Source organism: Netta rufina (genome assembly GCF_964035555.1).
Source record: "Netta rufina genome assembly, chromosome: 28".
Lineage (NCBI taxonomy): Eukaryota > Metazoa > Chordata > Aves > Anseriformes > Anatidae > Netta > Netta rufina.
The window spans coordinates 4,313,193-4,337,501 of NC_140152.1; the positions used below are offsets into that span (position 1 = coordinate 4,313,193).

The following is a 24,309-nucleotide window of genomic DNA, read 5'->3' on the forward strand; positions in this document are numbered from 1 at the left end:
CCCTGTGGCGGGATCCCCACATCCCCCCTCGCCCTCGGGGGCTGTGCCCGGCCCCCCGCTGGCTGTGGCGGCGGCTGCGGGGCGGCGCCAGGCCCGGGCTGGGCGCGGAGCAGCGCCCGGGGCCCCCTTCTCGCCGCTGCGCCTTTAACGCGGCGACTCCGCCGCCGCCTCCCAGCTCGGGGCCCGGCGGCGGCGCAGCGAAGATGGCGGAGTCCGGCGGGGCCGAGTTCGCCGCGGAGCGGCCGAGCAGGTGAGAGGGGCCCGGCCGCGGCCTCAGACCGGGAACCGAGCTCGGGGGTGGGAAGCGGCGAGGCCCCGGGGACCGGCGGGGCTTGGGGCGGTTGGGGGGGGGGGGGGGGTGGTGCCCGGCCCGGTGCGGTTGGGCTTGCGGAGGCCGCTTGGAGGCTGGCCGGGGCGGGGGTTGCTTCACCGCAGGGTTCCCTTCGTTTTCTGTTATTTATTTAATTATTTTTTTTAATTCATTTCTTTTCCCGTCGCTTTCGGCCCCGGGGGTCGCGGTGAGGCGGAGCGCCCAGCCCGGCCTCCCGCATCGTCCGCCTCAGGGAGCGGAGCGGGGCTGTAAATGATGGGCATGAGGGTAATAACGATAATAATGGCAAGATAATCATAACAATAATAATCATAACAATAACAACAATAACAATATTAATAATAACAGCGATGCTTTCACTGCTGGAGTTCACCAGGCTGGAGTTGGCGAGAGGCTTTGTATTCCTGTAAATTTGGGGATATGGTTATTACACATAGGTCCCGCTGGCATGCATTGAGTTTTTTTGGGATTTCAGGCCCGTTCTGTAAAACACCAGGTTTTTAACACAGCCTATGGTACCGGACGGTCCTGCAGAGCCACTGGTATCTGTCACAGCCGTCACCAGTAGGGCACGAGCCGCCAGGCACCCAGGTACCGTGGTGCTGGTGAAATAGGGCTCGAGGTGCTGGGCTCGGTGCCCACCACATCCGTGAGCCCTCAGGTTGGTGTCTGGGGCCAGCAGGCCGTGCTGGCTGGTCCAGGTGCTCCTCACACCTGGGGGATTTCTGGACCCAACGCGTTGGTTTCCATCCTCACCCAGAAGTCAGGGCTCTGGGCGGCGTTCAGAGAGCTGCCGTCAGCCTCAAAGCTTCAAAGCAGCTCTTATCCTCAGCTTGGCTCTCCCCAAATCCACTCTTGAAACAACATCACACCGTGCTCGAGGAGCAAGGCTCTTAGGCTCATTGTTCCGCACTGGCGAAGCCTGTCTGAATTCTCACCTTCTACATATATTTTATTTTTTCTAATGACTGCCTGTGTGCACTAGATGCCGAGCTGCCTTGGGCATTTCATTTTCTCTCCCTGCACCTCTTTTTTTTTTTTTTCCTTCCCTCTCCGAACAGGAGCAGCGGCGCGTCTCGCACACAGGTGTTGGTAGGGCTGGGAAGCGTCTCGGTGTGGGGCGCGTAGCAGTGAGAAATGGAAGTAATTTGTTTCAGGCCTGTGATAAATCACCCGGGCTGGAGCTGCGGCAGTTCCGTTCCCCGAGCTGGAGCTCCGCGGCGTTCTCCATCTCTGCGTGTTTGTTTTCTTTGATAATTTTAAATTAAAGCCTGGTGAGATCTGGATCCTGCTTCTCCGCTGGTCGTTACGCCTCCCGTTTTAAAGGGTGGATTTATCGGGGAGTAAACCCACCAGGGAGCCTGCGGGGGAAAAACCTGATGGGGAACGTTGGATGCACTGCGTAGCCCGTGTAGAGCAAGAGGAGAATTTCAAGGGCATGCCCCATCAACTCGCGATTCCTTCTTAGCTGCCTCTGACTTTTCTGCACTTCCTGAGCGTTTGCTCTCTAGGGCAAAGGACGAAGGCCTCCCTCGCCGCTCCACGCGCATGCCATCTCAGCGGTACGCAGGCAGCAGAATTTCCATCTTTGGAATTGCGACCGCGTGGCTGCTGCTAGCTGCCCGCCAGCACGCTGGCTCCCCCGGAGCAGGAGAACGAGCTTGTCTGCTGGGGATCCCGTGCTCTTGTGATAAGGAACATGCCGTGCGAGGCGGCGGGGACACGAGGTTCTCTGCTTGCAAGTTGAAAAGCAAACTGCCTGAATCTTCTATAGTGAAATAAATTTGCCCTTTTATTCTTTTTTCCTTATGGGTAGAGTTTCCTGCACTGCATGTGGGTTGCATGGTTTGCTCCCAGCCCTCGGTATCGCGTGGAGGGAGTGTTTCAGGCTACGTAATTACCCTGTGTGTAATGCTGTGCTCAGCGCTGCTCCCGAAGATGTGCTTTGAGCTTGGCGAGCAGGTAAGGACAGCAGAAATGGTGCAACCCGTCGGTGCCCTCGGTAAGAGAAGCTCCCTGTGCTGCAGGCAGCGAGATGTGTGAGCTCTGTAGCAGTGCTTGTAGAGCAGGGTCTCACAAAGCAAAGTCCCACAAAGATCTAGGAAAAACACCTCTTCAGCTGCTGCAGAGGATCTGTCGCACAGGCCCTTGAGCAGGAATTAATCGGGGTGCCCAGACAAGCTGCCGAGGAGGGCTGCGTGTCTCTCGAACTTGGGATAATCCCTGGAGGGAAGGAAGGCAACCAGGTTGTATAAACACTGTTCAAAACCCTCGCTAATAGCGTTACACGCTGGCGTGTTTGCTGAAAGCAATCCCACCTGTCAAAACCAGGATGAATGGAGGAGGGAGACCCGCAGGTCCTGCTTATCTGAAAGTACATGCGTCTCGGTTCACATCAAGAGAAAGTCGACCTGAACTCCCCTAACCTTGCTGCTGCTGAAGAAAGCAGCGAGAGGGAGAGTAAACGTAGAGGAGGACGGGGTAAAATGGCAACAGGGGAAGGAAGATGATGATAAGGGCTGGGAGCCTGCCTTGCTTTTGTGGTACTGCAGTCTTACATAGCTCCAGTCTTCGCTTACATTTTCTTTTTCTTTTGAAATTGTTCAAAGTTGGGTTCTGTGTGGTTTTTGTGTTCTCTTCTCTGCCACGTGGCAATTTTTAAACAGATTTAGTTGTTAGGTTTGGTAGACGCGGTGTAAATGTTTACACTCTAATTGAATCACTGTAAAAATAACTGCTGCTTTCTCTCTCAACGTTGGAAGATTTCTGAGCTGGAGGCTTTATTTAGACCAAACGTGAACTTCAGTGATTCTTGAAAGGTTTTTCTCTTGCCCCCCGAGTATTGCTTGATGTTGGTGGCTTTGAGAGGAAGAGCCTCGCATCGCGGGATGATGGCTAATATGGAAGACAAACGCTGAACTTGCACAGAAATCGGTGTAGGTCAAGAAAATCAGGAAAAACTATTCCATTTCTGGGCTTCTTGGGTTTTGTTGTTCAGGGGGATGCACTTAGGGTGGGTGGCACGAGGCGTGTGCAGAGCCAAACTGCCCGAGAAGCTGGAAAAGGTGCTGCTGTTTGGGATGGGCACGCGCCTGCAGAAGGTAAGTGCAGAGGATTTAGGTAAGGAGGGAAGCAGGCAGCAAGCAGCCGGGGCGGTAAGAGGATTTGATGGTGGAACTGAACAGGAATTGGCGTTACAGTGCCAAGCGCTGGGGCAGCTGCTTGCATCTGCTGCAAAACACGATTTCTACAGCTTGCCTCAAAGGGCTGGCCTGCGTTTCTTTCCCCTGCCTGCTGTTTCATCACTTCACGTTGCTTTTGCTCGACGTCCCTGGCTGCTCAGGGGCAATAATCTGCAGGGAGGAGGCGCAGGGGCAGGAGGAGCGGCGTGCTGCGGGTCACGACAGCGGGGCTGTTCTGCTCCCCGTGTGCCACGGCGCTGGGGTTACGTGCACGGGAGGTGCTGCCCCGTTTGTTTCGACACTGCCCGGAGCCTGCAATCGGGTGCTGCAGAAACAGGCTGAGAGGAACGCTTCTCCGGGAGCCTCGTGGTCCAGTTCTGAAGCTTTCCTAAATTTTCGCGTGGAGCCAAGGGATCATCGGTATGGTTGTGGAGGTCTCAGGGTGATTTACTTGGTGGGGGGAACTTTTTTTTGCCCCGTAGGAACTGCAAGCAGAGCTGAAACGGGCCGTGCCCAGCAGGAACGTGAGCCAGCCACCGCTGGCTTGGGTAAGCTGGGAAGCTGAGACAGATTTTCGGCTGAAAGAGGCGGTGGCAGTGCCACGGACCAGCTCAGCCCCATCCTACGCTCCATTTCTGAACGCAAAACACTCGATAACACGAGGCAGACAGTGGGGCAGGGTGGGAATCGCCAGCCCAGCCGCGAAGCCGTGCTCGGGGCTGGAGCGGGTGTCCCTTTTGGGGTGGCCTTGGTGGCTCTGCTGTGCATCCCGGCACCACTAGGTGCCTCTCGGCCTTTGCACAGCGGCTGCCACGGGTGCTGCCGGAGAGGTGCGTGGGGATGGCAGCGGGGGAAGCGCCCGCTGTGGCTTTTTGGGGTTACACCAGCCGCGGCGGCGTGCTGCGGAAGGGTGGGTCTGCCTCCTGTCTTGCTCCTTTGGCATCGCCGCAGCTTTCCTTCTCCTCAAACCAAGGGTTTGACCAAAAGGGTGTGGGGTGGGGGAAACACAGAACGGTTTAGGGCAGTATCAAGTGTGTAAAGAGCCTGTACGGAGACACATCCCTCGTGTGCCCACATTTTACGGGATATGAAATCCACCATCCCTCTGGTGGTCCTGGTGCTGCTGCCTGACCTCAGGAGCAGCCGACTTCGTTGGACCATTGACACGCTCTGGGTGATTTTTCTCTTTGCTCAGTTTGTTCCTGGCTCTGTGGGGTTATCTTTGGGGCTGCTGAGAGTAGACTCACTGGAAAGTTTCGGGGGTGGCATCTTCCCGTTCGCAGTCATGGCAGAAATACAGGATGGGTGGCCCTGCTGGAGCCTGGACCTCCCGAGGTCCCTCCCAACCTCATCCCTTCGGTAATTCCGTGGGGTCTCAGGCAGCACGGTGGTGGTCGCCACCCACGGGTCCGAGCACAGAGAGCAGCACATCACGGTAAGTGGTCTCAGCCTAGCGTGGGGGGCACCTGGGGGACCCCACCCCACAAATCGGGGCTCACAGGGCTCTTCAGAGTCGCACTGTCCCCTTCAGTCCCCAAATGAAGAGCGCCAAACTGCTTTTCCCCTTTGTCCCTGCACCAGCATAAAGATGAACCTGGCTCTGTGACAGAAACATTTTTAAGAATCTTGTTGGGTTTTTCTTTTTTTTTTTTTTTTCTTCTCAATTTGTCCCGGGTACAGCGTGTACTGACCAGTCCCTCACGTTGAAGCTCCATGAGGTGGCACGGAGTTTAATGTGCTCAGATGTTTCGCCCTCCACTTTTTTTGTTCCATGCTCCAATGCTCCGTTTTACCAGGCCAGCCAGCTTTTGACAGCCATCCAGTTTTATTAGTGCTTTTAGCAGAAACCAAAATCCCACCTCCTTTGGCTCGCGATTGAAGGCTGGGCACAGAAGACATTCGTGTGTGTGTGGCTGCTGCGCCCCATGTGCATCCAGCACGGAAAACAAGAGGGACAGAGATTCGGAAATGTGTCTGGGAGGGACAAAAAAATAATAATATTAAAAACAAAAAGTTGAAAAAATGCTTGCTTTAACTCACTGCCCTGCGTTTGGGTTGTAGGGTTTCCTTGGCTCCAGCTTCGGGACAAGTAGGATGTGGGTAGGCAAGCAGTAGGTGGAACGGGAGGACCTGCTCTGGAAAGCACTTAGGAGGGAAGCATGAGGCACTTTCTGGCTTTTGTGCAATGCCTTTAATTGCTGCTTTCACCGCCTGCCAGGCGGAATCAGGCGTGGGCTGCCCTGCAGAGGCAGGGCGTGGGAGCCCAGCGGTGCCCGGTCCTGGCCCAGCGTCGGGCACTCGACCTTCTGAGGCCTCAGCTGCCTGTTTGTGGGATGGGCAGGCGTATCACATCCCCCTCACACAAAGCCAAAAGGTTGGGCTTTGTTCTTTTTTTTAAAAAAAACCACCTTCTCCTTACAATTACTCGTTCTCCTTTCACCGAGCATTAACTCTCCTTAAACTTTGAGACTCGGAGTTTAAAAGCTAGAAGGTGAGGCTTTTCACACCGATTTTTCACCGTTCAACTTGAGACGTTTTTCAGAAGACTGTTTTCCCCGGAAAATATTACTCCTCCTAAACTTCAGACCCATTTATAATCTTCATCTGAGCGCTCCAAATTGCTAGGCACTTCTAAATAGAGAGATCAGTCCCAGGCTTTCTCCTGGTATTTATTGCCTTGATGAAGGAGAGGGTGTCAGGAGGGGAAAGTGAGTGGAGGCAGAGGAGGGAAACAGGAGAGAAATTAAGAGAAGGAGGTGGAAGAGGGAACAAAGAAATCGATGAACTGATTTTTGCTCACGTATCTTTCCTAAGAATGTTTGCGCTTCGCTGGAAAACATCGCCTTCCTTCGACCCGTTAATATTTAATTAGCTGCTGATCATTAAGTGCTGATTGTCGTTGCTAATTTGACAGGCAAGCGATGGGAAAGGCTGTTCCTGATGGGGTGCTGGTGACAGCCCTGCGTGCTGCTGGGGACGTAAGTAGGTTAACAGGGCAGGGATTTTTTCAAGTCCCACCGCCTGGCAGCGAGGAACCTGCCTCGCACCCCAATTCTGGGTCTGCCACGCGAGGCTTGGGGGTGCCACGGGGGCTGCAATGGCCCCGGGAAACACCAAACCTGCAGCTCCGGGCTGGCCTCTGTGCCCCACCGTAACGCTCGGCAGCGTGCGCGGTGCTGCAAGCTCATCTTCAGCGCCTGGGCATGTGATGCGAAGCCTGAGGAGCTGAAATATTGCAGTAACCATGGCTACCGGTGACTTATCCGAGGGAGTTTGACTTTTGTTTTGATTTTAAGTGTCTTAATTGTAGTTTAAAAATCAGAACCTGAATGTGTTTTTTTTCCTTCGGCATGAAGCGAAGGGCATTAAATGATTTGCATTATTAAAATCCCTATAATGCTGCCTTTCAAAGGCTCTTAAAGAAGGTCCTTAATATTCATACCATACGTGCTAAATAAAGTTACTCCTCAGCTTTCTTAGCTCTGCTGCTCTCGCCAGAAAATGTTTTCTTGCAGGCTTGAGTGCTCAGAAGGTGCCTCGCCGGTTATTTTGCAATCCCGAACCCTTTGTTTGTGTGGCACCGAGCGCTTTATGCATGCGAACACACACATGCTGCTGCCTTTCCTCCGGCCTCTTTTGTACCCCAGCCATGCCCCGCAGGGTCCTGCCTTCAGAGCTTGTGTTTACTGGAGAGGCTGGCTGCTGGAAGTTTGCCCTGCTTAGAAATCTTGCCAACCCCCTCGAGTTTCTTCCTGGATGAAGAATTACCGAGCACCACCTGCCCAGGGAGGGGGGGGAAACGTGGGTGGATATTAGCAAGGATGCTGAACTGGGATGCAGATTGATGCTAGCACCAGGACTCTGCCCTTCCAAGGAGGACCACGGTGTAAAAGGAGAGTAGCAAGAGGACTTGTGGAGCACAAAACTTCTTTTCTCACTTCGCTCTCTGAAATGTTTTCATTTAGCCTGGTGTAATTCCCTCTGTTTGTACTTGTGCAGGAGTTGCAAACACGCTGAAATGTGAACTCATGCTTGCTAAGCCTTTAATTCCAGCTTTGATGTTTTTAATCATCAGTACAGATTTGGTGGAAAGAAAAAAAAAATAATAATGATGATTCATTAGCTTGAAATGCATCTTGGGTCACACGATGTGGTGGAGAACAGAGGAGGCAGGGATCGGGGACGGCTGTCCCGGGAGCAGACCTCGGATGAAGCCAAGGTCGTGTCGGTGGGCGTAACGCCGCCGGGGTGTTCTCTGTGTCTCATCTGAGCCGCTTCTTGAAGCGTGGCCCTTAAATACCTCTCAGCCCGTCAGTTTTACAGGTCCCCTGGGCGTCCAGCCCTGCGTTCAGACGCCTCCTCGCTGCATCTGTTTCGGGTCAAAAACCAAGCAGTCCTCGCTCAGAAACGCGGCAGTAGGAGTCCGGGCAGCGTGCTTGGGGCAAGGATGAGCAGGTGGCCAAGCTCTTGCAATAGGCAGAGCGGCAGGAGGAGAATTTCTGGGCTTGTTTGCCTTCCCTGCCTGCTGTCTGGCTGGAGCCACTCCCTTAACCCTTGCTTTCACCTTTCCCCAAGCCTGTGACGGGTTTGGGTTGATTTTCCTCAAGCTGTGGCCACGTGTACCATGCTGTGCCCGGCGGTTACTGGAGGGGATTGAAAGCAATCTGGTCCAGAGCAGCAGCTTGGGGACGAATCCTCTGTCAAATCCTCTGTCCCATCAGCTGTCCCCCGGCAGGTTTGGAAATGGGGTGTCAGAGATGGTAGCAGAGTCCTGGAGAGGGCTGCCCAAAACTCTCAGCACTTTGGAATTGAATTCCAGCTTCCCCTCTGCTCGTGCTGCGGATGCAGGTATAGGAATATAAAGATGCCTTCAACCACTGCAGCCTTTTCCCTATGGAAAGTGGGATTTCTGTTCTGCTCAAGTCACCTGCATGCCACTATATTCACCATAAAGTCCCCAATCATGTCAACATTTTCGGATCCCCCCTGCAGGTCGCGGTGAGGCCCGTGGGATGTGCCGTGGAAGCGCTATTTGATGGGGCCGTGACTTCACCTTTTTTGCTTTTCCAGAGGAGAAATGACCGTGCTGTATGTCAGCATGTTCGCCCCCCCTCCTCTCAGAGCCTGCAGAAGCCTCCGCAAAAGCTCTGCCATCCTTTTGAGGGCAAAGCCGGGAAAAAAAATAAAATAAAAAAAGAGGAAAATTCCAGAATCTCACTGGCCCTGCCTCCATCTGAAGGGGCCGGGGGCAGGAGCAGAATAAACGCTTTCTCGCTATTGTGTTGAAAAGCTTTTCTCTTGCAGGCATGCTCTGAACCCCTGAGAAGTAGATGCAACTCCGCTGAAGTTTGTCTGCAAGGCTGCTTCTCGAGTACGCGGCATATTCAGATCTCGCCTTCGATAGGGACGGCCTCACAAAGGCACTTTCAAACGTTCAAGGCTTCCTTTTGTGCTGTTTCAGGCTCTGCCATCCAACTGCTGCCTCTCTCCCCCCTCCGCCCGCGACGCAGCGCGGAGCAAGGCCAGGCACAAGGCGCGAGGCTGCCCCGTGGGGTGGCGGCGGGGCTGAGCCGAGGCTGCTTTTATCTCCAAATCCCTCCTAACCCTGCTGCAAACACGGCCTGTTGCTGTTTGCTCACCTGGCTTCCCCCCGCTTTGTCTCTTGTGAAGTTTCCTGCTTGATTTCTCAGGCTTTTGGAGAGTTTTATCGTGCTTCCAGCTCGCCTGTTTCTTCTAAAGATTCTCTTTTTTTTTAAATTATTTTTCAGCCTGAAAAAAAAAATGAATATTATCAGTGTTTCTCGCACTTTTGGGTTTTGTTTTGCCTTTTTTTTTTTTTTTTTTTTTTTCCCCTGGAGGATCGTGCAGTCATTGCATCCCTTTATTCCACACCTGTAAAAAGACACAGGGGCAGGTACAGGGAGTTTTCCTGGGGTAGCTGCTCGCAATTACTGTTGAAACGAGTCACACGTGCACTTTTATTCCTGCACAGAGGTACCTCTGTCTCCTTTAAGCTTTGCTGTGGTTATTTACGGTGCCTGTAAAAGTTAATTGAGGAAAAGGCAAGATGAGGGATGATTGTTCAGGTCAAGCAGGCTGTTGGAAGAGGCACCCACACCGGGTTGTGCCATTTTTATGGACAGAGTGAAAGCGATCGCGTCCAAACTCCTCCAGCCAGCACAGGGAAAATGATTATTTCAAACTGGTGCAACTAAAACATGGAAGAAAACTCCCATGAGAAGAATCCTGCAGGAGATGGAGTCTGATGAAGTTACGGTAACCTCAGGAGCTGCCTTGATGTGTTGGACTGGTCCAGTGGGAGGCCAAATGGGTTTGCTTGGGGCACGGTACCGTGTTCAGACGCACGGTCCTTTCCTACGTGTGGTATTTCCTCCTTGCGACCCCAGCGAATTGCTCCGAAGAGGAGAATAAAATGAGTTTGACACGATGAATATTCATGCGCTCGCTCCCTCCAATCTCTTCCCTCCTTGGCCATGGGAAGAGCCGCAGCGCGCCGACGTTTCTTGGCTCTCGGAGTAATGGATAAGGGTCTTGTCAGCAACTGACTCGTTGCTAATCCTTGTTATTAGAGGAAGGATGTTGTAGCTGGACTCCGTTCTCCGTGCTGAGACTTCGGTATGTTTTGACTTCAAGGTAGGGATTTGAGATGTGTGCTGCAGGAAGCACAGCTGACCAGTGTCAGTCATCCCAGCAGGACCCCGTACGAATTTTGGGGCGCCTTCCCAAGTCTCGGTTCTGAAGCAGGCTGCGAAAAAAAAAACTTGATCTCGGCATCCCGCAGCATCCCAAAGCGCTCTGGAGCTACTTGCACGAAGCGTTGGCTCTCCCAGTGCTCTGATGAACATCACAGACTTCCCCTAACTTGCCTCTTCTGTAAAGCTCGCAGGAAATTGCAGCCCGATAAGTGAGGCGAGGAGCAAGCCCCGTCCATTGTTCCTTATTGTTTGGGGGTTGTTTACATCCCCTGTTTTCTTATCCCATCTCTGACCTCGCCTACTTGTTTGGTCCATTGTGTGTGGCTGCTGTTGTTGTTCAGGTAGTGAACTTTTGGGGAGGGCTGTTAGCAGATCTGGTTAAACGGGACATAATCTGAATGCTATTTTTTGGCTTCGTTGGTACGATCTACCTAAATAATAACGCCACCCTTTAAGCACAGTACTAAGTTTTGTGGACTTGGGAGCAAGTAATCCAGCTTTCCAGCTTCACTGTCACCTATTTATTTTTTTATGTCATTCTTCCATAAAGGATTTCCTCAAATGTAGAAAGAAACCCAAATAGCAGGCTGCTTCTGAGAAGCTCAGACCCACCTCGAATAGCGGTTCTCGAGCGTTTTCTTCCCAGAACACGGGACGTTGGCCCTGTGGGGCAGTGCAGGATCAGATTCCGTTTGCAGATGGATCCTACTGCCTCCTGTTGGTGCGAGTGGGCCCCCATGGGGTGTGCAGGGCACCCCGTATCACCCTGCTCAGGAGATCTCAGCATCACTGCAGTGATTTTCAGAGCAGCACGGAGTAGCTTGAGTCCTTTCCGCTTGCGCAGCACTGCTGCCGACGTTCACCTCCACTGACAAGTGCATCTGAGGCCAAGTGAATCTAAGAACGATGCTCTCTGCACCGAGGAACATGTGCGAGAGGCATTGGGAAAACCAAGGAAATATTTACACTGGGAGGGGACTGTTTACAGTGCAGTTCAAACAGTTGACGTTATTTAGAGCAGCCAGGGCTATGTAATATTTTGCTTTTTCTCTTCTCAGGAGGGTCAGGCATAAGGAAAGGATCAAACAGGGCTAGCAGGGCCGTCCTTGGACGGCACGGAGCATCTAGCAGCTGCACTTCGGAGAGGTGCTGAGAAGAATAAGCAACTGGGATTGAGCCCCGTGGTCGAAGTCGAGGTCAGGGTGGATTTGGGGGCAGTGGCAGCGTGCGCGCGCCGCTGTTCGGCGGGGAGGTTGGCCCCGCTCGCTGCAGGTTGGATGGTCTCCGAAGCCCCCGTGTGCTGCGGCGTGGCAGGCTGTCAGTAATGGGAAAGTGTAATTTACAGTTCTGGAAGTCTCTTTTGTCCTGGGAGAAGGGAATGCAACCGAGGTACTGATGTCATGATGTTCCGTGTGGCTATCGAGCTGGGAATTTGCTTTCAAACTGCTTCGTGTTACAGTATCTCCCCCAGCATGCTTTGTAGGTATACCACATATTGTTTTAATTTAAAACCAGCCTGTCTCTCTTGTTCTGTTTTTAGCATGGCTGACAAGAACAGCACCCTGAAATGCACGTTCTCTGCTCCTGGCCACAGCACCACTCTACTGCAGGGACTGGCCTCGCTCCGAGCTCAGGCTCAGCTGCTTGATGTCATCCTCACTATAAATAATGAAGTGTTTCAGGTTCATAAAGTTGTCTTGGCTGCCTGCAGTGACTATTTCAGGTGAGAATCTGATAGGGAAGCAGGCATTTGTACCTTTCCCCTTGGTTTTTGTTTCCCCGTCCTCTCCCACCCCAACCTCCCCACCACATCCCAACATCACGCCCACACGCAGCCCTTTGGAGCTCTGGTTTTGCCCCACGGATGTCGGTGGGATTACCCGTAGGTGTGTAGAGGTCTGGAGTCTGTCCCTCTGCGTTCAGATGAGGTTGTTTTACTGCAGCTGCTGGTTCAAGCCCAGGTCTTGAAGCCACCTTGGCAGCTTTGCCTGCTGGAGGAATTGGGTTTTGCCCCGGAGCTGCTTCAGCTGCTCGGGAAGTGGCAGCGAGGGCTCTGGAATGAGTCATCCCATCGAACGATGGTGCCCCTTGGAAAAACGCTCACGTTAGCTTTAAATACCACCGATCTGTCTCCAGTGCGTCATGCTCCTCTGTCGAAGGGCACGGAGCATTTTGTGTGTGTGTATTCCCAGCCCCCTGTCCCATCCCATGTCACAGAAAGCTGGAGCACGGCGATGGGCTTTCGTAGCCAAATTAATGCAGGGTGGGCCAACGGCAGAGTGTGAAAAATTGAGTTCATCTGTCTTTATTCCAGTCTTTTATAACGGTGCTCTGACTTGGAATTACTTCTTTTAGTTAGGGATCTTTTCTGGCAGCAGCAGCTTCGAGGGAGGGGTGTGCTGGGGGCAGCAGGTACGGGGCAGGGAGCTTGGTGTGGGGCTTCTGGGCTTGAGGTCGTAGCAAGTGAGGATGGAGAAGTCCCGGTCAACTGAGGTTGTAGTCCTTTGACGTGTAGGTTCCTTCCTGACCTGAGCAGGTAATCAGGAGCAAGGGACTCTTGGCTTCCTTCTCCTATTTCTTCGGCTGCTCTGATGGTGTCCGTCTTACGTACACACCGCCCAGGCTCTTCCCTTCTCTCTCCCTTCTCACTCCCCTCGGTAACATAAACCTTCCAAGCTTATCACTCTCCCTAACAGGCACGCAATTAATGATGGAGCTGATCTTCCACCAAATGCTAATAGCACTATTTGTATTCATAAATGCTGTATGCAGTGCCGCTGCTAGCGTGTTTTCCCAGCTGAAGTATAATTGCTGAGTAGGTTTCTTGCTATAACTTCTGCGGTGTGAAGGTTGTCCCGGGGAACAATGGCAGAATAATCTAGCTTTGGAAAATACTCTGTTTTTATGCAGAACGGGGAGGGAAAAGAGTGAATTTGAGGCATTTATGTAATCAGCATTTTAGAAATGTAACACTTTTTAAAGGAATTGCACTCTGCTTGATGGTTTGTCTTCATCGTGGCAACAATAATGCTTTTCTTTTGCTTGTGCACGTTGAGCTCCGTGCAGCTAATGCATGAGTACACATGTGTCTGCATCTCCTCTGGGGCAGGGGATCAGGGCAGCACGCTGTGCTGTGACATGGGATATGCGAGGGGATTTTAGCAGAATGCTCTCATCTGCTGTATGGACAAATAATTGCGAGCAGTGTTCCTGGTCACTTGGTTACAGAAAGCTGATTTCATATGCAGATATTTCCTTATTTAGGTCATTTAGCTTTTTTGTAGGTTTATGCTGGACGGCAGCAGTTCTTCTAGCCTGGTTTGGACAGGAAACTTGGAACTCCTGTCTTTTGACAGCGTTCCCAAGGTACTTCTCTGTTCCTGTGTTGATGCAGAAGAGGAGGGTCTGCTCAGCATTTTCTCCCAGCAACTTGCACCTTGGAGTCGCTGCGGCTTCCTAAGGCAGCTCCGACACCTCCTTCACAGCGAATTTACCTTTCAGATGCGCAAGAGCAGGTTATCAGTGGTGGGGGAACCTAAAATGTGCAGGCAGTTCAGAGCTCTTTGGTGTGACAGCCTTTGTAGGCTTGCTGTGATGTTTGGGCAGTGACACTGGATGGCGGGACCGCGTGTCACCGTCCTTCAGCAACCCGCTTTGACTTTGCTTTCCCCAGCACTGCTCAGCTGCTCCTTGTCGAATACTACACACAGCGCAACCCTTTGCCCCCGAGCTACCAGTATGTAACAGAAACTGCCGAAACTTAATGGAAACGCATAAAAAAAAATGTGCAGTTCTGTCCGCATCACGCCCACGGGCCCCGTGGCTGGGAAACGCAGCACCTCGAGAGGAGCGGTTTACGAGATGCCTGTGTGCAGCCCTCGGCGTGGTATGTGCTTCCTGTGGAATTTAGAAGCCTCCCAAGGAGGTGATCTAGGGCCTAATCTCAGCGTGGCCTGGTCAACTGATGTGCTTGCAGCTGTGCTGTAAGAAAATCTTTCTTTTTTTTTTTTTTTTCTTTTTTTTTTCTTTTTTTTTTCTTTAAATTGCCTGCTAGCCCCCTGCCGTCGTACTGCAACATAACAGACGTTTTCTGAAGTGGTTGCAACTCCGATTTTCTTCAGGGAATGAGCCTTGGAGGGGAGGTTCTGTTGTGATTACCAAAGCTGTTCATAAATTGTATTACATCTGCAATATTGGAGCCACTTGATAGCTGGCCTACAGTGTAATGGGCTAACCGAAATCTTTTCCTAAAGGCTCTGCTGCACGCAAGCTCGGAGGCTCACTGACCTCTTTAACATTGTCTTTCCAAAGAATATTCTTTTACGCTCACAAATCCTTCTTGCTTAAAAAATATTAGGTAGTTAGGGGTGTGGATACCGACCTGTGCTGGTGCAGATCCTGTTGTAGCCTTTGGTTGCTGCATGTCATGGATACGTTGGTCCAGCACGCAGCGCTCCCTGCTCTCATAGCTCTGCCTACTCCTCGGTGCTTCGCCCTGTGAACCATCCTTATTTATGCTGCCAGTGACAGGGAGACTGAAAAACCTAACTTTGATAGCCGAATGTGACTTCTCAGTGCGTTGTTTATGCAAGCTTTACATAATAATTGCATACTCTTATGTCTCCTGGCTTTTAGAGATTTAGCCTTGGTTTATTTTTCCCCCTTATCCTTCCTAAGAGAATCAGTATGTTAAAAAAAAAATAAAAATAAATCAGAAGTAATACATCATTTACATGTGTTTAAAGAGGGGGAAATTTTGTTTGTGTTCTTGACCTCCAGGGCAATGTTCACAGGCGGGATGAGAGAAGCCAGCCAAGATGTGATCGAACTGAAAGGTGTATCTGCAAAAGGACTGAAACACATAATAGACTTTGCGTACAGTGCTGAAGTGACTCTTGATCTTGACTGCATTCAGGATGTGCTGGGAGCCGCTGTCTTCCTCCAGATGGTGCCTGTCGTGGAGCTCTGCGAAGAATTTCTGAAGTCTGCCATGAGCGTAGAAACGTGTCTCAACATCGGGCAGATGGCCACCACCTTCAGCCTCGCGTCCTTGAAGGAATCGGTCGATGCCTTCACCTTTCGGCACTTCCTCCAGATCTCCGAGGAGGAGGACTTCCTCCACCTGCCGCTGGAGCGCCTCGTTTTCTTCTTGCAGAGCAATAAGCTGAAAAGCTGCAGCGAGATAGACCTCTTCCGTGCTGCCGTCCGCTGGCTGCAGTACGACCCCGCGCGCCGGGCCAACGCCAGCCAGGTGCTGTGCCACATCCGCTTCCCTCTCATGAAGTCCTCGGAGCTGGTGGACAGCGTTCAGACCTTGGACATCATGGTGGAGGACGTCTTGTGCCGGCAGTATTTGCTGGAGGCCTTCAACTACCAGATCCTGCCCTTTCGCCAGCACGAGATGCAGTCCCCGCGCACCACCATCCGCTCGGACGTCCTGTCCCTCGTCACCTTCGGCGGCACCCCCTACACCGACAACGACCGCACGGTGAGCTGCAAGGTCTACTACCTGCCCGACGCCAACGTGCGCCAGTTCAAGGAGCTGACGGAGATGGAGGTGGGCAGCAGCCACTCCTGCGTGGCCGTGCTCGACAACTTCGTCTACATCGTCGGAGGGCAGCACCTGCAGTACCGGAGCGGCGAGGGAGCCGTCGATATCTGCTACAGGTACGATCCACACCTCAACCAGTGGCTGCGTATCCAGGCCATGCAGGAGAGCAGGATCCAGTTCCAGCTGAACGTCCTCCACGGCATGGTGTACGCCACCGGCGGGAGGAACCGCTCGGGGAGCTTGGCCTCCGTGGAGAAGTATTGCCCCAAAAATAACGAGTGGACTTACGTGTGCTCCCTGAAGCGCAGGACGTGGGGGCACGCTGGAGCCACGGTAGGAGACAAATTGTACATCTCGGGTGGGTACGGGATTTCGGTGGAAGACAAAAAAGCCCTGCACTGTTACGACCCGGCCGTGGATCAGTGGGAGTTTAAAACCCCCATGAACGAACCCAGAGTCCTGCATGCCATGGTGAGTGCAAATAATAGGATTTATGCTCTGGGAGGCCGCATGGACCACGTTGACCGTTGTTTCGATGTTTTGGCCGTGGAATATTACGTGCCTGAAACAGACCAGTGGACAACGGTGAGCCCTATGCGCGCGGGCCAGTCGGAAGCTGGCTGTTGTTTACTAGAAAAAAAGATTTACATCGTAGGAGGGTACAACTGGCATCTGAACAATGTCACGAGCATTGTGCAGGTGTACAACACAGAAACTGATGAGTGGGAAAGAGACCTGCATTTTCCAGAGTCTTTCGCTGGGATAGCGTGTGCTCCCGTGATCCTGCCACAGGTAACGACCCAGAGATAACTACGTGTGGCTGCGTCGGCCTGCGAAATCAGCCCGTGTTGCATGTTACCAGGATGCCGTGTTGTTTCCTTGTTGTTTGCAAATGGTATTGTGCATTTTGTGGATGAGGGAAAGAGAAAAATAGCTTGCGTTCCCTCCTCCATAAAGTCCCTCCTCCTCTTGTGTAGTGTTCTGGCAAGCGTGCTTCATCAGAAGCACTTGTCAGCTAGTTAGACTTAACAGATGTTACAGCTGGAAAAAGCTTTTCTCTCTTTTTTTTTTTTCATTTTCTGAAAGCGGGTGGGGGGGGAGTGCATTTTGCCAACTTTCCATATTTTGAACAATGTTACACGCTGCAAACACTGACAGCTCAGGAGTAACTCAGTACTGTGGTATGTTTAAAAGAGTTCAGGTGTGATTTTTATCAATCGCTCCAAACATCATCGTTACGTCAATCTGTTGTTTTCTAGCAAACAAAAACCAAAACCTGTATAACATACTGACCTCCAGAAGCAATAAAGGGACAGTGGGAGCCGGAAGAGCTCAGGTGCTTGGATTCCAAGAGCATATTCTTGCTTTTCAAAGGTGACTCGCTTTCTTTCACCCCCTCCAAAGGGGGAATGCTTCTCCCTGCACACCTCTGGTCTCCATCGGTTCTTCGTTGTTCGGACACTGCACTTCCAGACCCCCTCCTCACCCCCTCCAGGCAGCAGCATGATATTCCTGTCCAGAAATTCTCCCTAAATTGGGGCGTCCGCAGCACTATAAAGCCATGTCGATAACTTGATTACGTGTAAATGGGCATGATTTTTTTAGCACTGCCAACGACTCGGTTGGCTTCACTGGCAATAAGAGCTCAGCAGCTGTTCATCCGGGCTGAAGCAGGGAGCACCCAGGGTTTCTGTTCTGGGGCCCCGCTGCCTTCGCCTTTCGGATCGTCTCACCTGCACACATCATCCAAACTCTCTTTGCACAGGAAAGGAGGTGGGTGCTACTTGCTCACGTGCTTGAAGGTTTTCTCCCTTGACTTGTAAATAAGATTCTGGGTATCACGACATGATGAAAGTCCAAGTGGAATGTGTTTTGTTGCCAGTGAGTATTTTAAATTAAGAGATTCATGTTAAGGTGGCTCCGTCGTTTTTGTACAATCTGTGTTTACTGCACAGAATACTGTTACTTCCTGAACTTTCCTTTCCTCCAAGCCATTTTTCTAATTAATTTGACTGATTAATGAACTGAAAGTCTCTCCTTTTATCAGGTATTCTGTTTTAAGGGCTTTGTTTTGTATCTGTATAAGTTTGATTTTGATGTATGCAGCCTTCTTTTTAGAGACACTGTTGCATTCTGCTGTTAAATAAATGCTCTGCTGTAACCTTTAGAGACAATATATAATGTCTGTTTTGCAGATGAATCATTCATCAGGTCTGTGTAAAGCATGAACTCCATACCTCAGATTCACTGAAAGATATTTTTCTCTAATAATTAAATCAAAGCACCTTTGGGTATGATACGGTGAGGGCACGCGCTCCTCAGTTAAGCTCTGCGTTCTAAATTTTGGTTAAAATGGTGCATAGTTTCATCTGTTTCTATCTATTTGCTGGTTTGCCAATAATAAATTGATGAAAAGTGCTTGTTGTTGTATAGTATGCTGAAGTCAAGTGGGCAAGCTCTGCTTTCTAGCTCTTACGCAGATAATTTACTCCATTCTCTGTTCATTTGGACTGGCATAGAAGCTAGAAACACTGAAAAACGGTCTTGGCAGATAACAAGCAGATTTTGAAAGGATGAAATGTAACTCAACACGAGCTTCAAAGTTCCAGACCTTTTTTATTTTAATGCTTGCATATGCTTATGAGAAGGCTACTTTCTTAGCTTCATAATAAATGGAAGGTTACTTGCTTTCCCAGTTGCAGAACACAATTAATCCTCATTTGAGTGTGCTTTTTCCCCCATTGTTGCCTCCCTAAAATACTCAGGGATTCTTCCCTGTTTTATTTAAGCCCTCCTACCAATAGTATTTCTATGGCAGCAATTGCTGGTTTGTGTCTTCTCTAATAACGGAGTTTTTCTGAACGTGCAGCTTTAGTGCTCACAGGCCACACCGCAGCAGATGACTGGAGAACCCGCGTGATGACCATAGCTGGCATCTCTTCAGAAGGAACTTGGGCTTTTTTTTTCACTCCAAGCTTCTAAGGTACGTGTACGTGTGGTGGGGAGGGAGAAGATTAAAGGGAGGGAAAAAAAGGGAAGAAAAATCCTTGAAAAAAAAATGAAAAAGCATGCTTGGTCTCACTTTTAGTGCCAGCCTTGCAAAAACAAACATAACCTCTGTATTCATGCACATCGGAATGATGGCTTTGTAGACCAAGGATACACAAAGCCATTCTGAAACTGTATTTAATAAGCAAACCAACTGCTGCTTGCTGTGCAGCAAACTTGCCTGCACTCCCATTCCCAGGAACTGCAGAGCAGGTGCTGGGAAAGGTTTCCAGATCCTCTCAGTGAGACCTACAACGAAGCGCTGCTGTGCACCACCTTGTTACTGGAATGTTCTTTTCATGGCAATAGAAGTAATTATTTTCCATAACGTGAGCTAGATGTCTTCTAACTGTTCTAAATTTAGCAGAGACAGGCTAAAGTATTTGTGAGAGTGCGTATCATCCATATTGACAATAAAGTTTGTGTTACTCCTTTGAAGTACGTAGCTGTGGCTCTGAGCCATTCTGTACATAACCATTATTCTGCAAATAAACTGGTTGGATTCTTCGTATTGAACCAACTTGACAGCTAGATCAGGGTCTTCATAAATATCAGAGTGATCGTGCTGTGTGGCTGGGTTGGAGAAAATGCTTCAGAAGATGCCCTGCATGAGGAGCAAGTGGACTGGGCTCCGCTCTTTCTGAAGAATGAACCAAGCCAGATAAATGTTTGATTGCACTCAGAGCCATTTATTAGTCTCAGAGCAGCAATAAATGTTATCAGGGTAAACCTGATTTGGTACATTTTAAAATACCCTTGAACAGATGGGGAACAGTAAAAGCACAGCGTCATTAGTTCTAGGTATTTGCAGAGTATGCATGTCCCATTAGGGACTCCTGTCAGGGCCGGGATAATAGCTTCTGTCTTCTCTGATGTTTTATGGGCCTGAAATTGTACTTAAAACTATAAAGGAAGAAAGCACTAGAACTCTTGGCAGGGCGCAGAACAGCTAGAGATTGGGAATGTCTGCATCCTATTAATGGTGTCGTTGACCCTTTTCCAGAGGGTCTGTCGGCTCAGCAATCCGACTGTCATTTCTCCCTATCCTAGAACCTTGCTAATTCATGCAGACGCGTCCTCGCTGTTGTCTGGAGGTCTTGGAAGTTTACTACCCGCAGAAAATTTCATTTCTTTGATTTACAACGACCGAGGACACTCCCACTAGCTCTCGGTAGCCTGGTGCTGATGTAAAATGATGCTATGCAACAGAACTGCACAGGACCTCTTGTAAGCCACATCAAACCTATTCAGATGTTTCCACTTCAACGTCTGTGATAAGGTCTGTAGTTGCTGAAAGTCTGCAAACTTCAGGGACATTTATCATGCTATGATTATTGAAGCCAGACTACTGTCAGAATAAATAAAACATGTTTCCCAGTGCAACTCTAATTATGATTTTTAGCCAGTTGTGTAATGTGCAGAACTTTATTTACAATAAATCTTCCAGTTGCTTGCATAAATGAATGAGATTTCATCACTTGCGACTTAAGGACCAGGAAAAGTTAATGTGGTTGAATAAATTTACAGTCTAGTCTGGGTGTGTTGGCATGTCAGGCGAGTGAGGGAGCAGAGCTGGCTAGCAGTGCCTTCCTAGGAGGGCTCAGCTCTCTTGAATTTCACCTGGGAGCATGTATATGATATTATAACGTGCATAATTTCTCACTTATAGTTATTTTTTGCAGAGACAGCTTAGATTCCACTCTGCATTTTAATACTGAGTAGGCACAGTGTCAGCCCACAGACTCCAGAACTTTTGTTTCTCGTTCCAAACTAATAACTGAGTTTCAGAAACACAAGTTCGGTGCTTTCCAGTTTAATATTTCAACTTCAGGGAGCTTCAGAGAGAAGTTTGAAACTTTATTTGCGGGACTGTCCTGATTTCAGCTGCTCCAGCATTGAATGTGCCATGAGATGAACACGAAATGGGCTTTCTGCTTGGAGACAGCTGCTGGTTTAGCTGCACAACCTGAAATTAGCCTCAGATTGTAAGAGAAAGGGTGAAGATTCAGAGCAGAGCAGCGGTCGGGGCCTCCGGGAGGGCAGCATCGGGGTAGTGTGTGCAGTTTGCAATGGAAAGTAAAAAAGCTGTTAGAGCAAAAGTTTTCAGAAGGTTTTATAAGCGGTAGAGAGCAAATCAAAGGTTCCTGGCTTGATCCCCGAGGCTTTGCAGTTGCTATTTCACACCAAGGCCCCTGTCACATAATTAGCTAGAACTATTTTATATGGCTTCTTAAAAAATGAAAATCTTTTTTGCTTGTTTATGCAGGCTACCAGCCAGCCTGCTTCTGGCTACACTGCTTTAAATCTGGAGCAATCCCTTTGAAGTCACTGGAGTTGCACTACATTAACACTGCAGTACCTAAAGCAGAATTTATCCTTTTAGATGAGTTGAACATTTTTGATCTGTATCTTCCGGTCACAACGCTTTGAAAAAGTACAAAAAACGAAACTATTTTACATACGGTTATCTGGTGGTTCTAATCAGACTGCTAATCTGTGTCTCCCTACAAAGTCTGCAATTACACGCTTTAAGTGCGCCGCATCCTTTTTTCCCCCCCTTTTCTCCTCCCTGTGGCCTGGGGTCTTGTTTAAACATGTGATCCTCCTTATGGGCGCAGATTTACTGCTCGGCACCATCAATACTTGCATTCAGTACGAGTGCCTCGAGGACAGTGGTTCACGACTGGATTTAGAAGGAATGTATGAATTTCGCCGAGGCTTGGAAGAGAGAAATTTGCCCCGTGGTGCAGTTAGCGTGTCTGGACCTTAATTTTGCACACTTCGGGGATCTCTTATGCCAAAAGCATGTACTTGCTGTTTCCTAGGAAGAAAATCAAAGCGTGTGCCATGGAAGGGGGGGGTCAGGTTTAGTGCTCGGAGGAGTAGAGTTGCTCCCCAAGTGCTCACGAGCTGTGCAGCCTGGGACAGGTGTAAGAGTTCCTCTGCTTTCTGTGGGGCCACGCTGTGCTTGAGGCTTTTCCTTGAGGTATCTGAGTCTTTCTGAATTACTGCTGTGTTCTTTCAGACTGCAGTTGTTGCAGTTACACCAGGGTAAGAGGAGGAAGGAAGGGAACCCTGCTGTCCCTGCCTCTGTTGGTAATATTAATCTAGAAACATGTCCACCCATTGTACCAGGGCATGAACGACCATAAAAGCAAACCTTGATCCCGGGCCAGACGTTGGGCAGGTTTTCAGCTGAAGGCTTACAGCTTGCAGTTGAGAACCTCCCAGTTTCACAACAAAAACCACTTTTTTACATTCCTTTTGAGGATTCTGCAGCACAGCAATTAGAGTTCGAGTGAACGACCTGCTGCTGCTATCCAAGAGGAACAAAAGGAACTTCTTAGAAATGCTCTGTTTTGAAGGCAAGCAGCATTCATCTGCAAAGCCAGGGAGGCTTGTGAGTAGCACAAGACACCCTGTGCCGTAAAACACTTCAGCTGGTGTTCCAGTCCAGTGCAGAGTCTGCTGTTAGATGGATCTGTAACTATTTTGCTGAAATCGGGCAAAACCACACGTTGAAGGTTGCCACGCACTGATGTGCTTTGCAGATTGCAGCCCTCAAATGCCCACGGTCGGTGACCAGATCTGCACTACAGACTTCGCAGCAGAAACCTGCCAGGGTAGGAATGTGACTTCCCTGAAAAACAAAAATTCATCTCTCCTCCCTGGGACTGTCCCAGCAGGCAAGTTTATCGGTGTGGCTTGTTTTGCTTCAGAGGCAGGAAGAGGGAGGGAAGGAGAAAGCGAGCTCTATGGCTTTGTGGCTACAAAACAGTTTGCAAGCACGGCTGCAACACAGAAGGAACTTCTTAGTTATGACATTCTGCTGCCCCTGTCCCAGGAAAGCAGTCCCCGTAGAACAGCCTGTGTTGCTTTTGCACACCTTGTTCATTCGGTGCGTGAGTGAAACTGGAATGTGTAGGGCAAAGAGAACAGCTCAGCCACAAAAGGCAGCAAAATGGGACTGCTGTGGCGGTTGCTTAGTCACCTGCTGAGGAATTGACTTTTTGTAATGCTCCTGCTTGACTGAGACTGAAACGAGTGACGCTGGGAGGTGCCAGAGTTTGGCTGGCGTGTTTGCCTAACTGGTCATTGGGTTTTTATGCAGAAATTACCCGTTCCTGCAAACAGATTCTCTTTCACCCTTAGATCTTATTTTTTTTTTTAATACCTTCAGCATAAAAATGTGTAAGTTGAGCCTTTGGTTTGAAGGTAAACATCTGTCCTAAGGCAAGGAAATAGCAGGGGCTGCTTTTCCACCGAGGAGTAGGCAGGTAGTTAACTACGTGGAGCCTATTAGCCACATTTGAAGCCAGTGGTTAATAGGATTATACTTCTGCTTGAAAGTAGCAGGAGAGAGCAGGACAAGCCTGATCCTTGTGCAGCTCCATGCACATGGTTGGTGCCTACCCCGTTTTATAATACGAGTGCTCAGGAAACTTCTGCGAAGAAGTCGGGATTTGAACTCCATTGCTTATGACCCTTTTTGCATATGTCTCCGAAGCCAAACCGTGAGATTTAAAAATAATTTATTTCTGCAGCTTTATACATAGAACATCACCAAATTGCCTGAACTTTGCCTCGACAGAAGGCTGTGGAAGGAAACATGTCGCTCTCTGACATGTTGCTGTGTCTGATCTGCCATTTGATTGCAGTGGTGTGATCTCTTAGTGGTAAAAAGGACTTCCCGCTTTCCTGTTTGCTTCAATAAAGTGCCTGGTTCTCACCGGTGCCTCACCTTTTAGTGCTGATTGCGAAAAATACCTGCACGGGAAGCTTTGCCCACTCTTCGAGGGTTATCTTTGGGAAGACGGAAAGTGGCACGCGCTTTCCCAGCTCACCCCATCACCTCAGCATCATGGGAATACTTCTTGCTTCAGCGTGGCGTGAAGCCAAGCCTCGATTCTGGGAAAAATAACTGTAACAGAATCCTCTGTTGGGCTGCCAAAGTATTACAGAGCACCAGAACATAAGACTCGTAGAAATGAGAATAATATCTTGCAGCAGTCGGTGTTTGCTTTCTTGCTGTAATTTCAGAAATTACGGGCAACAGTGAAGAAGCTAAATGGGAAGGATGGCAGTGGCAGGATGGGGGAATTGTGGTGCTCTGTGCAGGTCTGTGAGTTGGTTTGCTTGGGCTGCCCATCAGGTTTGATGAATGGTGTAGAGAGGGTAATTCAGGTGCTTTTATTTGCCCTCGGGAAGCAAGGACTTCTTAAATTAAAGAAACGTGCAGAAATTCCAGGTGAAACAAGAAAATGTTCTCCCCCTGTAAGCACAATTCGGAGCTCGGTTCAAAATAGCATTGGAACTCAGGACTCTGTGGATTTCACAGGATATTCTTCCCTGAGGATAATGGGAACATCAACAGGAACATTAAGTAGGAAGTGTGAGAGATCAAAATCTTTGTGTCTGTAAGCAAAAAAAAAGTTCAGCTTATTTGTCGATCACGGCACAGTCTCCTGCTGTCTGCTGTTG

General features: G+C 49.9%; 1 protein-coding gene across 2 annotated transcripts; it reads left to right on the plus strand.

Moving 5' to 3' along the window:
• The first annotated feature begins 163 nt into the window (after nucleotides 1-163).
• KLHL26 (kelch like family member 26) lies at nucleotides 164-16,779 on the plus strand. 2 transcript variants are annotated; one of them, XM_084302634.1, is made up of 3 exons: nucleotides 195-250; nucleotides 11,770-11,952; nucleotides 15,009-16,779. In XM_084302634.1, the coding sequence occupies exons 1-3, from the start codon at nucleotides 204-206 to the stop codon at nucleotides 16,588-16,590; spliced, it is 1,812 nt and encodes a 603-aa protein (XP_084158760.1). In that variant the 5' UTR covers nucleotides 195-203; the 3' UTR covers nucleotides 16,591-16,779. The 2 variants fall into 2 exon arrangements, with proteins under 2 accessions (XP_084158761.1, XP_084158760.1); XM_084302635.1 differs by lacking the exon at nucleotides 11,770-11,952 and having other exon boundaries at nucleotides 164-250.
• Nucleotides 16,780-24,309: the final 7,530 nt, after the last annotated feature.

What these genes read in the sequence shown, in the direction of transcription:
- KLHL26 (XM_084302634.1), top strand. Translation starts at nt 204, where the DNA reads ATGGCGGAGTCCGGCGGGGCCGAGTTCGCCGCGGAGCGGCCGAGCAG. An exon ending in GCCGCGGAGCGGCCGAGCAG is followed by an intron (nt 251 to 11,769) that starts GTGAGAGGGGCC and finishes TTCTGTTTTTAG; the next exon opens with CATGGCTGACAAGAACAGCA. An exon ending in GCCTGCAGTGACTATTTCAG is followed by an intron (nt 11,953 to 15,008) that starts GTGAGAATCTGA and finishes CTTGACCTCCAG; the next exon opens with GGCAATGTTCACAGGCGGGA.